This window comes from Phoca vitulina, unplaced genomic scaffold, assembly GCF_004348235.1.
Source record: "Phoca vitulina isolate PV1807 unplaced genomic scaffold, GSC_HSeal_1.0 scaffold5, whole genome shotgun sequence".
Lineage (NCBI taxonomy): Eukaryota > Metazoa > Chordata > Mammalia > Carnivora > Phocidae > Phoca > Phoca vitulina.
Window position 1 is genome coordinate 79,820,213 of NW_022589708.1, and position 15,343 is coordinate 79,835,555.

Sequence of the window (15,343 nt, forward strand, 5' to 3'; positions counted from 1 at the left end):
TTGTGCTTAGGAAAGGTTTTGAGCAGGATACTGCCTGGCTGGGTGTTCCAGCTAGAAGAAAGAATGAAAAGGGAAGGGACATAAATAGGTTTGTTAGCAGGGAGGGGATGAGGTAAGTTTTCCTCAGGTTTATAGAAAATTTACTTCTCCACAAAGCTTTATTTGATTTATTTTAATTGAAATTATAAGGCCAAAGTTCACTGCTAGTCTTGAGGAATGAGGGAGGGACAAAAGAATAACAAAGGAAGAAGTTGTAGACTTTTCTTGTACCAATTCTGCTTTCGTGTAACAAATCGTTGGTGGGAAAAGGTTTTCTTTAGAAGAATTCTGTGGATAAATGGAAAAGGAATGAGAAAATTTGAGTCATCACTGTGCAGTCTCTAATGAAATAAGGGATCTAGGCAGTAGTCATGAATAAGCACTGAACTCCTAGATGAGAGGTTGATGGGGCTTCATGGCAGATCTAACTGATGTGACCCAGTCGGTCTTGTGGTCATGAGGACAGTCGCATACTGCACTTCTGAATGTGTAGCCATAAGCAGCTCTCAGCAGTTCGTAGAAAGTATTCTTGTTAGAATAATTCAACCAGGCTTTATTCACACCTCTAGATGTAACTACTAGTTTTTCCCAGGAAGTATAGGGGGTACGAGAACATGTTAAATGACACCATGATTGGAAAGCAGTCAACCAAATCCAGAATGTGGGAAATTTTACATGTTCAGTGACCTAGTTCTTTCAATAAGTAATCATCACTAAAAAGGGGGCAGGGAGGTGAATGTTAAAGGTTGAGATTTAAGGGACATGTCATCAAGTGTTGTGTGTGGACCTTGTTTTGATCCTGATTCAAATAAACTGTAAAAAGTCTATTTTGTGAATTCAGGGGAAACAACATAGAGGGTTACAATATGATGAAGGAGTTACAGTTTGTTAGGGGCAGTAATGATTTGGTTATGTTAAAACCTATCCTGAAATCAATTGAAGTGTTTTACATATGAAGTGATACCTGCAGTTTACTTTAAAAAAAACTCAGTAAAAAAGAAATTGAAGATGACACAAACAAATACAAAGATACTCCATGCTCATGGATTGGAAGAATTAATATTGTTACAATGTCCATACTACCCAAAGCTATCTACAGATTCAGTGCAATCCCTATCAAAATGGCAACAGCATTTTTCACAAAACTAGAATAATACTAAAATTTGTATGGGAATCACAAAAGACCGTGAATACCGAAAGCAATTACAAAAGAAATAATCCCAGACTTCGAGTTATATTACAAAGCTGTAATAATAGAACAGTATGGTACTGACACAAAAATAGACACATAGATCAATGGGACAGAATAGAGAGGCCATGCTTTTTTTTTTTTTTTTAAAGAGGACGGGTTTTTTGTTGTTGTTGTTTTATTTTAAAGATTTTATTTATTTATTTGACACACAGAGAGACAGAGAGAGAGAGGGCAAGCACAAGCAGGGCGAGCAGCAGAGGGAGAGGGAGAAGCAGACTCCCCACCAAGCAGGGAGCCCGATGTGGGGCTCAATCCCAGGATTCTGGGATCATGACCTAAGCTGAAGGCAGATGCTTAACCACCTGAGCCATCCAGGCGCCCCTAAATCCATGCTCTTATGGTCAATTAATCTATGACAAAGGAGGCAAGAATATACAATGGGAAAAAGACAGTCTCTTCAATAAATGGTATTAGAAAAACTGGACAGCTACCTGCAAAAGAATGAAACTGAACCACTTTCTTATACTATACACAAAAACAAACTCAAAATGGATTGAAGACCTAAATGTGAGACCTGAAACTATAAAAATACAAAAGAGCACAGGCAGTAACCTCTTTGACATCAGCTATAGCAACATTTTTCAAGATAGGTCTTCTAAGACAAGAGAAACAAAAGCAAAACTATTGGGACTACACCAAAATAAAAAGCTTTTGCGCATAGCAAAGGAAGCCATCAATAAAACAAAAAGGCAGCTTACTGAATGGGAGAAGATACTTGCAAATGACATCTCTGATAAGGTGTTAGTATCCAAAATATATGAAGAACTTAAACGACTCAACACCCAAAAAACAATCCAATTAAGAAATGGGCAGAGGACTCCAACAGACATTTTTCCAAAGAAGACATACAGATGACCAACAGACACATGAAAAGATGCTCAACATCACTAATCAGGAAAATGCAAATCAAAGCCACAATGAGCTATCACGTCACACCTGTCAGAATGGCTAAAATAAAAAAAGACAAGAAATAACAAGTGTTAGTGAGAATGTGGGGGAAAAGGAACACTGTACACTGTTGATGGGAATGCAAACTGGTGCAGCCACTCTGGAAAAACAGTATGGAGGTTCCTCAAAAAGTTAAAATAGAAATACCATGATTCAGTAATTCCACTACTGGGTATTTACCCAAAGGAAACAAAAACACTAATTCAGAAAGATGTATGTGCCCTTATGTTTGTTGCAACATTATTTACAATAGTCAAGGTATGGAAGCAACCTAAGTGTACACTGATAGACAAAGGGGTAAGGAAGATGTGTGTACACACACACACTGGAATATTACACAGCCATAAAAAAGGATGAGATCTTGCCATTTGTTACAACATGGATATACTTAGATGGTATTATGCTAACGGAAGTAAGTCAGACTAAGTACCATATGATTTCACGTGGAATCTAAAAAAAATCAAATGAATAAACCAAAAGCAGAATCAGACCTATAAATACAGAGAACAAACTAATGGTTGCCATTGGGGGATGTGGGGGTATGGACAAAATGGGTCAAGGGGAGTGGGAGATACAGGTTTCTAGTTATGGAATGAGTAAGTCATGGGGATGAAAGGTGCAGCATAGGGAATATGGTCGATGATACCATAATAGCATTTTCTGGTGACAGATGGTAGCTACACTTGTGGTGAGCACAGCATAACATATAGACTTGTAAAATCACTATGTTGTACACCTGAAACAAATATTGTGTGTCAACTATACTTAATAAAAAGAAAACTCAGCAAAAAATGAGTTTGTTTTGGGTGAATAGGTGACATAAGAATGGTGATATGTTGATACTTGGAGACAATATTTTTGAGACAATGTTTTTGCCTTTAATTATGAAAGATTTCAAAGGTAATTTGGAGGAGAATTAGGGATATTTTTGTCATGTGGTATCAGGAGGAAATCTCTCCTATTGATAATCTTGTTTCTCTTTTTTTGTAGATAGAAAAGGTTTATAAGAATGGGTGCCATGTTATATTGTTTCCAAATGGAACTCAGAAAGAAGTGAGTGCAGATGGGAAGACTGTCACCGTCACTTTCTTTAATGGTGATGTGAAGCAGGTCATGCCAGATGAGAGAGTGGTAAGTTTCCCTAGCATTGTTTTTCTCCATGGCTTAAACATCTCTAGAGAAAACACATACTGACTTTGTGTCTTTACAGATCTACTACTATGCATCTGCCCAGACTACTCACACTACTTATCCAGAAGGATTAGAAATCTTACATTTCTCAAGTGGACAAATAGGTAAAAACTTGCTCTGCCCTCTCCTAATTAAATACTTTCCTTTCTTTAAAAATAAAATACTTACAGTAACCTTTTTTAAACAGAGAAACATTTCCCAGATGGGAGAAAAGAAATCACATTTCCTGACCAGACAATCAAAAACCTATTTCCTGATGGACAAGAAGAAAGCATTTTTCCAGATGGTACAATTGTAAGAGTACAAAGGTATGTTATATGTTAAATTTGCTTCTAGATTTGCCTATTTTCAACTTGTATTTCCAAGTGAATTTTTAAAATCTTAAAATATTTATATAAGTCATTCAGAATTTCAGTAAGTTTAGTAGTGAGTACAGATACACACTTTGAGAGCAGGTGAAAAGAGTTCAGCATTTTGGAGTTTAGAACTTAGAGACATATAGGTTCTAATACTTAGTCTGTAGCCTAGAAACCTAAAGGGAGTCTCTACAGTACTTCACAAAAAGGGAATGGCAAGTATTTGTACAGAAATAAATTTGGTGGGGCGCCTGGGTGGCTCAGTCAGTTAAGCATCTGCCTTCGGCTCAGTTCATGATGCCAGGGTCCTGGGATGGAGCCCCGCGTCAGGCTCCCTGCTCAGGGTGGAGCCTGCTTCTCCCTCTCCCTCTGCCCCTTCCCACTGCTCATGCTCTCTCTATTGCTCTCTCTCTCAAATAAATAAAATCTTAAAAAAAAAAATTTGGTGAAATTTGAAAACAGTGAATAAGACACAAAGAAGGAAAGCCGCCCTATCAGTTTTTAAAGAGCAATGACGAACAATGATGGCACTATCTGAATTAGACTGTGTCTCTTCTATTTTGATTTGCTGGATCTCCCTGTCCCTTCCTGATTAGTATTTTATTCCTCGGGCCTCCCTCACTCACTTCTTTAAAATAGCAACTTCTTTATCCTTCTGAGTGTTATATTTCTTGAAGTTAGAGACTTCTTCTTAGTGACTTCTTCAATCCACAATACAGAGCTTCTTGTAGTCACCATTTTAATTAAAACCATGAAGGTTTGTCAGATCCACCATCCTACTTAGTTTGCACCCTCCTCTCCTAGGTGTGCATGCATTTAACTAACTTGAGTTGTGTGTTAGAAAGTTAGCAAAAAAAAAAAAAAAGGGGTAAAAATACTAATGCAAATAATGTAGGAACTTCTTATGGTCATGGTAGTATTTTCCCTTAACATGGTTTGAAACTTTCTCTGGTGCTCAACAAAATAAATACCAATCTCTCCTAAAACTTGAGGAAAATCTTTTTTTTTTTTTTTGAGGAAAATCTTATATGTACATTATACTTTGAGCAATTTCAGAAAATTTTCCATCTTTTTTTAACTCTTATGTTTGAAATTTTTTTATAATAAAAAGTAGAGAAAATGATATGAAAAACTCCATGTACCCATCTGTCCATCTTCAACAAGTATGAACTAATGGCCAGTCTTTTTTCATCTACATTCAAGCAAATCCCAGATATCAGATCATTCAGAATTATTTTGGCATTTTTTATTTATAGCAGTGATTCTTCAACTTAACTGTGCATTAAAACCACCTGGAAGGGGCACCTGGGTGGCTCAGTCGTTGGGCGTCTGCCTTCGGCTCAGGTCTTGATCCCAGGGTCCCGGGATTGAGCCCCGTATCGGGCTCCCTGCTTGGTAGGGAGCCTCCTTCTCCCTCTCCCACTCTCCCTGCTAGTGTTCCTGCCCTTGCTCTGTCAAATAAATAAATAAAATCTTTAAAAAAAAAAACAAAACCACCTGGAAGAATTGTTCATTTGGAGATTGCTGGACCCCACGCCAATAATTTGCATTTCTAATAATGTCTTGGGAGATGCTGTCATCCCTGGTCCTGGGGCTGCACTTGATAAAACAGTGGCTCTCAAAATGGCTTTTAGTTCTAACACTTATGTGGCACAAAGCCATTACATTCACATAAAATTTGAGAAATAACTAAAATAGAAAAAACCCCACTGTGTTGACAAGTGGTGATTCACAGTCTATAGCCTAGCTTTGTGTTTCTAATGGCACATTATAGATAGATGTAGGGGTTCAGTTTGAATGTCCTGCACGCACATCAAGCAGTCCACTTGGGATTAACAGCTTCTTTGTTCCACTGCTTCAGAATGGGTCTTAAGTCTGATTTATGGCCCTTCCCAGGGATATAAACCTCTTCTCCAGCCTGATAAAGAGCAAGCACTCAGACTGCCTAAAACATAGTGAAAAGAATAAAGGTCAAAACTGAAAGCCGTATTTTTTTTTTAAAGACTTTATTTGAGAGAGTGAGAGAAAGAGAGTGAGCGCACACGCACAAGCGGGGAGCGGCAGGCAGAGGAAGAAGCAGGCTCCCCACTGAGCAAGGAGCCCAATGTGGGACTTGATCCCAGGACCCTGGCATCATGACCTGAGCTGAAGGCAGCCGCTTAACCGACTGAGTCACCCAGGTGCCCCTGAAAGCCATATTTTAATACAATGCCCAATTTTTCTTAGAGGCGGAATACATGTGAAGTTAAAAAACCTAAGTATTTTGTAGTGAAAAAATTTATTAAAAACTTTTCATGGGCACATTTAAGTGCTAATCTGATCAGTGGAGCTATCAGCCTGAAGCAGAAACAGCGTGGAAAGAATTTGCAAAGAAGGTATTGTGCAAGGAGAGGACCAATGGAGGTTCTAGGAGAGGAAAAAACTGCCAGAATCAAAAGGCCATTTTTAGATCATTTTCCTGTTATATATTTAATATTTTAAAGAAATTAAATTTTATTTACAGAGATGGCAACAAAATCATAGAGTTTAATAATGGCCAAAGAGAACTACACACTGCCCAGTTCAAGAGACGGGAATATCCAGATGGCACTGTTAAAACTGTATATACAAATGGTCATCAAGAAACAAAATATACATCCGGTCGAATAAGGGTTAAAGACAAGGATGGTAATGTTCTAATGGATACAAAATTGTAATGATCCTGTGCATGACTAATCATGAAATAACACTAACTTGATTTTCTTGTTAAAAAATGTACATTTCTTGTGGTTTCTGTGGTTTAATTTATACATACTGTGTGTGTTGTGTATATATATGAATGGAAAAGATTGTTTGGATTGTAAAATAAAATGCCATAGCTTTTTATATTCTTTGAAATGTACAAGAACAGCTTTCATTTTTAGTTCACCTTTCTACAGTTAAATGCATGACTAAGGAAAGCATTATTTGTTATAAACTGTATAGACTGCAAAAATAATGAGGCACTTTTATTGAAGATGGTTATAAAAGCCAAGAAGTACAAGAAATACAATAGCACAGATTTGCCACAAGCATGTCAGCCATTAAACAAGAACTTGCACAGAAAGTTTACTCGAGTTAAGAGAATGTCTCCAGTCAGAATATACTGTGTTCAGTTAGTACTAAGATTAAAGCATTTTATCTACTAAAGAGGTTCTTTAATTGTAATAGAATGGGAAGTTAAAACTGAATGAATACAGATAGGTCAAACACCAAAATAGGTAGAAGAATTCATTCTGTGAGTACAGATAATCATAGTGAGGAGAAAACATTTACTGTGATGGTATATAGTAAGTGGTTAAAATGGGAGACTTGAGAATGGAAGGGGTGGGAAAAATAACTAGAGCTGGTATTAACTGATCAACTACAGGTACCTTGACGTTATAACCTATAAAACTGTAGGCTGACAGAAGCAAGATGTCCTTGAAGGAAGGGCAAGTCATCTACATATCAATTTACATAATAATTACAGGTTGGTATAGTCACATAAGTGCAATATACAGTAATATTGGCAATGATTCCCATTTTTAAAAAGCTAAATGTATCAATTCTAGGCGATTTAAGAACTGAATATGAAAGAAGTTGCAAACTTCTCAAATTAGGAGTTACATATATTACTTCAGGATAGAGAAAGATTTTTAAATGAGACACAGTGCAAACTAAAAAAGGTGACAAATGAATGGAAAGTGTGTCCAAAGATACCACAAAAAAGGAGAAAAGATGAGCCACAGACTAGAAGATATATATACCTGACAAAGGATTAATATCCAGAATATATAAAGAATTCCTACAAATCAATTAAGATAATTACAAACAACTCAACAGAAAAATGGACAAAGGATATGAACAAGCAAACAAGTGACTATTAAACCAGTGAATACATATTGAAATAACGAGATACTTTTTTATACTAGTATCAATACAGGCCAATAACAGTCTGGCCACACCACACATTGCCAAGGAACTCAGACTACCGATGGTAGTAAATTGAGTAAATCCACTTTTTGGAAAGCAGTTACCTAATGACCTAGTAAGTTCCACTACTAAGTATGTATACTAGAAAACCCGTAACATATTACGCAAGGGGTACTACAGAAGAATATTTGTAATTGAGAAAAAACGTAACAACCTCAATATCAACAGAATTATGTGCAGAGATGGATAGAAGAGTGAGAGTGAATAAAATAGAGCTCTGCATACCAACATGGATAAACAGCACAAATAGTAAATTAAAGGTGCAGTAGCACACTCATTAAAAAAATATACACAGCAGTAGTGTATCTTGCTTTATGGATGCATTCATATGCAGTAAAATAAGAATGTAAGAATAATAAACACCAAGTTGACAATAATGTTCACCTCTGCAGGGAAGAGAATGGGGAAGGGCACTACAGGAGTCTTCAACTGTACTGAGGTCTGTCTTCTGAAACTTAATATACATTCGTAATAAAATGAACTACATTTGTTTCACATGCCTAAAATATTTGATTTTGAAATTATTGTAAAATAAAACCAGAAAATATTTGAAAGCAAGTATTTATTAACTTTTTCAAACAGTTCCTGACAGTTTAACATGTAAGGGAAAAAAAAAAAGGCCAGCACTATTGCAGCAGAACAAGCCAAGAAAAATAAGCCTGAAATGGCTTACACATAACAGAAGACTTTCTTCTGGGCTGCTATATAGAGGCTCCGCACTGTATAACTGAAAAACAAAATGCACGTTATTTAAAACCTTTGCTTAATTAAATGTTCAAACTGTTACTGAATCACTTGTTACATTTACGTGGATGAATAAACAGCTGGTTACCTAAGTACTTCAATAGCTTTGTTATTAGGTCATGGATTGTTCAGTAGTGTTCTGTGCCTACTATATCCTTATGTGCTTAAATTACTTATAGTGCCCACTTCCTTCTGCTCTTCTGCCCATCCCCAACAACTCTCTGATACTATGATAGTCATTCCAAGCATTCTTACAGATGCAGATCCTCTTTGATTCTGGTATTCAATAGGTGAAAAGGGCCTACGAAGTCTAGAAGAGAGATTCTTGTTGAGCTTTGTTGTCATTCTTTGAGAAATCAAGGAAAGTCTGAAGGTGTTTTATGGGCAATTTAGCATTAATTTCCACTATATCAGTCACATGCCTTATGCTGATTATAAGGGAGAACAAGAAGTCATGATACTTAACATCATTCGTCTCGGTCTGCCAGCCCCATTTCTACTAATGACATATGAACTGGATACTGTTCATCTTCATATAATGTCACTATTTGTTCTGGTGCCTGAGCCTAAAATTAAAAGATAGTTGTCAAGAAATACAGTAATGTCTTTGCTGGTTTCTCCCTCCTATATCTGGCCTATATCACATAGGAAGGAAAATGCATTCTCCAAATTTATGAATAATTTGTATTTTAAAAAGATCTTTGTGATGGTTTCCTATTAAATCCCATTCTTTCCAATCTTATGTTTAAAATAACTTCAACCCAAAGTTTTCCTAGATTAAGCCAATGGCTTTAATACTACCATCCCTGTTAAAATTCATTTATATTCTACCTATAAGGCATTATACTTTTATGCATAAACTGACCAAATTTTGAATGTTATTCATAGAGATGAATAAATAATGTCTGTAAGAATACTTACTAGCCCTGTCTGTATTTTCACTGGCTTGAGAGAATCCGTACATAAGCTATTTACACTACTCTGCACACACAAAAGCATATGTACAGAGGTTTTCAAAAAGCACTTTCCAGTAACAGCACTGTTTCATTAAGAACTCATTCTTTTTTTTTTTTTTTTAAAGATTTTATTTATTTATTTGAGACAGAGAGAATGAGAGAGAGAGAGCACATGAGAGGGGAGAGGGTCAGAGGGAGAAGCAGGCTCCTTGCTGAGCAGGGAGCCCGATGTGGGACTCGATCCAGGGACTCCAGGATCATGACCTGAGCCGAAGGCAGTCGCTTAACCAACTGAGCCACCCAGGCGCCCCAAGAACTCATTCTTGTCAGAGCCAGTACATCAGGAATCCCCAAATCCTGGATCCCAAAATCAGGGTAGGTTGGGCTGAAACAACAGTGCTGAGGACTAGGGTGAATTAGAGTATATTTCCATTCAAAGGAGTTGATATACCACTTTGGCTGACTGCCATTTTGGAAAAGAGACCTAGGATTCCTGGAATTTAAAATATTTAATCAGAAGTCAAGGGGCGCTGGGTGGCTCAGTCGTTAAGCGTCTGCCTTCAGCTCAGGTCATGATCCCAGGGTCCTGGGATCGAGCCCCACATCAGGCTCCCTGCTCAGTGGGAAGCCTGCTTCTCCCTCTCCCACTCCCCCTGCTTGTGTTCCCTCACTCACTGTGTCTCTCTCTGTCAAATCAATAAAATCTTAAAAAAAAAAAATTTAATCAGAAGTCAAATAAAGACTTTTGGGGGTAAATTTTTCCAATTTTAAAACAGGTTCAGGCCAGATTCTGCCTATGGGCTACCCCTTTGTGACATGCTAAACCTCTAAAGAAAGCATATTTATATTAAACACGATCTGAACTTTCTCATTTGAACATTTATTTTTTTTAAATAAATGTGTTATATGTGTGATATAGGTGTGTGTGCATGCTGTTGATTGTGTGGTGTGTCTGTGTCGTATGTTTGGTGTGTGTGTTGTATGTGTAGTGTGTTATGTGGTATGTGGGTATGTGTGTGCAGTATGTGTTATATTTTTTTTAATGATTTATCTATTAGGGAGAGAGAGCATGTGTGCGTGAGCAGGGGGAGGGGGAGAAGGAGAGAGAATCTCAAGTAGACTCCCTGCTGAATGCAGAGCCCCACACAGGGCTTGATCCCACGGCCTGCGCCAAAATCACAAGTTGGGCATTTAACCGAGACACCCAGGCACTCTGTGTGTGTGTTCTATATGTGTTATGCATTTTGTCTTTTTCTGTGTGTTATGTGTGGTGCTGAGTGGTATATGTGTGATGTGTCTGTTGTTTTGGTGGTGTAGGTTTGTGAGGTATATGTGTGGTGTATTTGTGGTGTGTGAAGGATATTTCTGTAGTGTGTGTGGTATATTTTGGTGTGTAGTTTTTCTGTGGTGGTGTGTGTGGTTTGTGTTATGTGTAGTTTGTGCTGTATGGAGAGAATGATGTTTGTGTGCTGTATGTATGTAGTGCCTGTGGTATATGAGCAGTGTCAGTGTGGTTTTGACTGGTGCATGGTGTATTTGTGGTATATGTGTTTGTGTGTGTTTAGTGTTTGTGCATTATGTGTATGGGTGAGATATATGTGTGGTGTGTCAAACGTGTGTGTATATATGTGGCATATAATTGTGTGTGCAGTGTAAGTGTATGTAGTGTATAAGTGGTGTGCATGATGTTTAAGTGTATAACGTGTTTGTGTGGTATACGTATGGTGTGTGTGGTGTAAATGGTGTATTGGTTTCATGTGTGCACAGTACGTGTTTGGTGTGTGTGTTTCATATGTGTTTTGTGTGTTTGTGTGCTATCTGCCTTTGTAGTGTATGCTGGTGTCTGTTGTGAGTGGTATGTGTGTTCCAGTGTTGTGTGTTTGTGTTGTGTTGGTTATGTGTGATGCCTATATGGTATATATGTGGTGTGTGAATGAAATTTCTGTAGTGTGCATTGTCTATTTTTATATGTGTGTGGTGTTTTTGTGGTGTATGTGTGGTATATATGTGCTAAATGTTTAGTGTGTGTTGTATATTTCGAGCGTGTGTGATATGTGTTGTGTGTGTGCTGTATGCGCACCGAGTGTGGTTTTTATGTGGTGTGTGGTGTGTGTAAAATGTGTGCAGTATGTGTGTGTGCATGGTATGTGTGTACTGTGTGTCAGGTTATATGTGGCGAATGTGTGGTATCTGTTTTGTGTGTAGTATATGTGGGGTGTATAAGTATTGGGTGATGTGATATATGATGAATATGTGTTGTGTGCACAGTTTGTAGTAGAAATGTGATGTAGGTGTGTGTGTGTGAGGTCTGAATGTTTTCTGAGTGATGTGTGTATATGTTTGGTGTGTGTTGAACGGTGAGCATATGGTATTTGGGTGTTTTGGCTGCAATATATTTTGTATGTTCTATATGTGTACTGTGTGTTGTATGTTTATTATGTGTAGGGTGTGAGTGCTGTATGTGTGGTGTTTTTTGGTGGTGTGTATTTTTGAGTTGTTCATGTGTTGGTTATGTGTGGTGTCTGTGGTTGAATATGTGGTATGTGAATGGTATTTCTGTGGTTGTGTGGGGTACGTATGGTGTGTGTGCTATATGTGGTGTTTGTGTGTCTTGTATTTCGTTTGTATAATTCTTGTTTGTTTTATGTGTTTAGAGTGCGCAATGTGTCTACTGTGTGTGGTATATGTGTGCTCTGGGTGTAGTTTTTATAGTGCGTGTGGTGTGTTTGTGGTATATGTGTAGTGTGTGTGAAAGGTTTTCGGTATGTGTGTGTGTTACGTGTGTGTTTTGTGTGGTATATGGTATGTGTTGTATGTGTGGTATGTGGTGTATGGGTGTCTGCCATATATTTTGCATGTTATATTCTATAAGTGTAGTGTGTGTTGTATATTTCTGTGTGTGCTATGTGTGGAATGTGAGTGCTGTATGTGTTTATTTGAACCTTTTGATACAGGTTCTACTGCATTAAACAATTCAAAATTCTTACAATTCAATCCTTTCCATGGCTTTGACCAGAATTCCCATTCTGGTCTTTCCTACTTTTAGGATGCAGTTCAATGTCACATCCCAGACCTACCTATTCACTTATCATTTGACTGCCTACTAAGGAGGAGCTCAAATACCATACCATATCCTGATCTCTCCAGATGGAAATAGTCCTTCTTGTATCCATACTTCTTTTATAGAACATATTCTACCTCAAATTTATTAATGGTTTACAAATGTTTCATTTCCCTCACTGATTTATCAGTTCTTTGATTACAGATTACATCTTGATCATTTTCATCTTATTCATGACATCAGTGATATTTTATATCATTGTAGGGCTAATAAAAACTTGCTAAATATAAATTTAAAGCATAATTTTAACAAGCCTTAAAATTAATCTTGTATTTACAGATTTATATGCTTTAAAGCTTTTTTTTTTTTTTTTTCGTCTAGAGTTGCATAAATAGAAAGCACTTTAGAAAGTGAATCAGGGACCCTACAAATAGCCTCAATAAGATTTTGGCTAATTAAGATAGATAGTTACCATGGAAGAAGCATAAAGTTGTTTTCCTTGAAGACAGTCTATCATAGCCCACAATGCTTCCATGCTCCATTTGGGACAATATGGTATTCTTGTCTTTCCTAGATCTCTTAAGGGAGGTTTAAACCCTGCCAAGAGAACCTTTATGGCTCGGGCTGGATACTGCATAAGGTGAAGAGGAATTTGACGCAGTCTGTCACAAAAGAAATTCTTAACATGTTCAGAATGTCACAATTAAAATTCTCTAACAGCTAAAGCTGTAAAACATAGAGGAAAAACTTATGACATTGGATTTGGCAATGAATTAGCTGTGATATCAAAGCACAAACAACAGAAGAAAAAAATAAATTGGACCACATCAAAATGAAAAACTCTGCAAAGGACGATCAACAGTGAAAAAGCAACCTACAGAATGAGAGAAAATACATACTAAAAAGTAGACATTTCTCCAAGGAAGATACATAAATGGCCAACAACCACATGAAAAGGTGCTCAATATCATTAATCATCAGGGAAATGCAAATCAAAGCCACAGTGAGATACAACCTCACATCCATTAAGGTGACTACTATCAAAACACCAGAAAATACCAAGTGTTGGTGAGGATGTGGAGAGAGACTGGAACTCTTGGACACTTAGTGTACAATGGTACAGCTGCAATAGAAAACAGTTTGCTGGTTTCTTCAAATACTAAAAATAGAATGAGTATGTGATCCAGCAATTCCACTTCTCAGTATATACCCCCAAAGAACTGAAAGCAGGGTCTCGAAGAGGTATGTACACTCATGTTCATACCAGCTATTCACAATAGCTAAAAGGTGGAATCAACCCAAATATCCAAATATCCATTTATCCATGGATGAATGGATAAATAAAAGGTAGTGTATACATATGAAGGAATATTATTCAGCCTTAAAAATGAAGGGAATTCTGACACATGCTACATGGTGAACCTTAAGGAAACTATGCTAAGTGAAATAAGCCAGTTAAAAAAGGACAAATACTGTATGATTCCACTTATATGGAATACCTATAATAATCAAATTCATAGGGAAAGAAAGTAGAATGGTGGTTGCCAGGGGCTGGATGAGGGGGAAATGAATGGGGAATGCTGTTTAAAGGGTACAGAGTTTCAGTTTTACAAAATGAAAAGAGTTCTGGAGGTTGGCTATATAACAATGTGAGTATAGTTAACACTAAACTATACATTTAAAATGATTAAGATGGTAAATTTTATGATACATGCATTTTACCACAATTAAATATTACAAACAAAAAAATGGAAAATAACAAGTGTTGGCAAGGATGTGGAGAAACTGGAACCCTTGTGTATTGCTTGTGGGAATGTAAAATGGTACAGACACTGCAGAAAAGTTTGGCAGTTCTTCAGAGAGTTTAACAAAATTACCATATAATTCAGCAATTCTACTTCTAGGTATACATACCAAACAATTGAAAGCAGGGACTCAAACAGCTACTTGTACATTAATGTTCATAGCAGCATTATTCATGATAGCTAAAGGACTGAAACAACTCAAGTGTCCATCAACATATGAATAAATAAAACATAGTATAGACATACAAAGGAGTGTTATTTAGTCATAAAAATAATGAAATTCTGATACATGCTACAATTGAGTGTACCCTGAAAACTTTATCCTAAGTAAAATAAACCAGACACAAAAGGACAAATACTGTATGACAGTATGTATATAAGGTACCTAAAATAGGACAAATTCAGAGACAGAAAGTAAAAAATGGTTACCAGGAGGTGAGGAAAAGGGAATGGAATGTTATTGCTTAGTGGGTACAGAATTTCTGTTTGGGATTAGGAAAACATCCTGAAAATGGACAGTGGCAATAGCTGCACAACATCCTGAATATACTTAATGACAATTAAATGTATACTTAAAAATGGCTAAAATGGTAAATTCTATATTTTCTAATAAAAAGACTTACAGATTTTTAAAAAAATCCTAATAGCTTTAAAAGTTTTTCTTTTAAAAGAAAAACCAAAAATTTTCCAATAATTATTATTTAAAAAACCTCTAAGAATTCTAATTCAACTAAGTTGACTTAAAAAAAAAAACCAACCTGTTTATTGTCAGCTTTTCAGTTGATCCATAATCAACAAATTGTACCAGGACAGCTAGAGGATTAAATTCTTTAACAGACACAATCTTTGCTCTATACCATAAGCCATCATCATATTCTGCAAGGCAAGGCATTTCTGGAAAGACAGAAAAAGTAAAAAATCACATTGCCTTGTATTTTCTTTAAAAAACAATTTTTTTAAATACAGGAAAGTACAAAGAAAATGTAATCACCATAAAC

At 36.7% G+C, this 15,343-nt stretch overlaps 2 protein-coding genes across 4 annotated transcripts in view; one reads left to right on the forward strand and one right to left on the reverse strand.

Annotated features, from left to right (window-relative positions):
• CENPJ (centromere protein J) overlaps positions 1-8,947 on the forward strand; it is a 48,684-nt gene extending 39,737 nt beyond the window's left edge. For both annotated transcript variants that reach the window (XM_032403414.1, XM_032403413.1), the window contains 4 exons: positions 3,230-3,370; positions 3,450-3,534; positions 3,618-3,738; positions 6,290-8,947. In XM_032403414.1, coding sequence (XP_032259305.1) covers positions 3,230-3,370; positions 3,450-3,534; positions 3,618-3,738; positions 6,290-6,482 — 540 coding nt within the window. In that variant the 3' untranslated portion in view covers positions 6,483-8,947. The remainder of the gene's footprint in view (positions 1-3,229; positions 3,371-3,449; positions 3,535-3,617; positions 3,739-6,289) is intronic.
• The window catches only part of RNF17 (ring finger protein 17), a 148,092-nt gene continuing 140,758 nt past the window's right edge, over positions 8,010-15,343 (reverse strand). For both annotated transcript variants that reach the window (XM_032403412.1, XM_032403410.1), the window contains exons 33-35: positions 15,104-15,239; positions 13,013-13,202; positions 8,010-9,089 (exon numbers count right to left, since the gene is read on the reverse strand). In XM_032403412.1, coding sequence (XP_032259303.1) covers positions 8,991-9,089; positions 13,013-13,202; positions 15,104-15,239 — 425 coding nt within the window. In that variant the 3' untranslated portion in view covers positions 8,010-8,990. The remainder of the gene's footprint in view (positions 9,090-13,012; positions 13,203-15,103; positions 15,240-15,343) is intronic.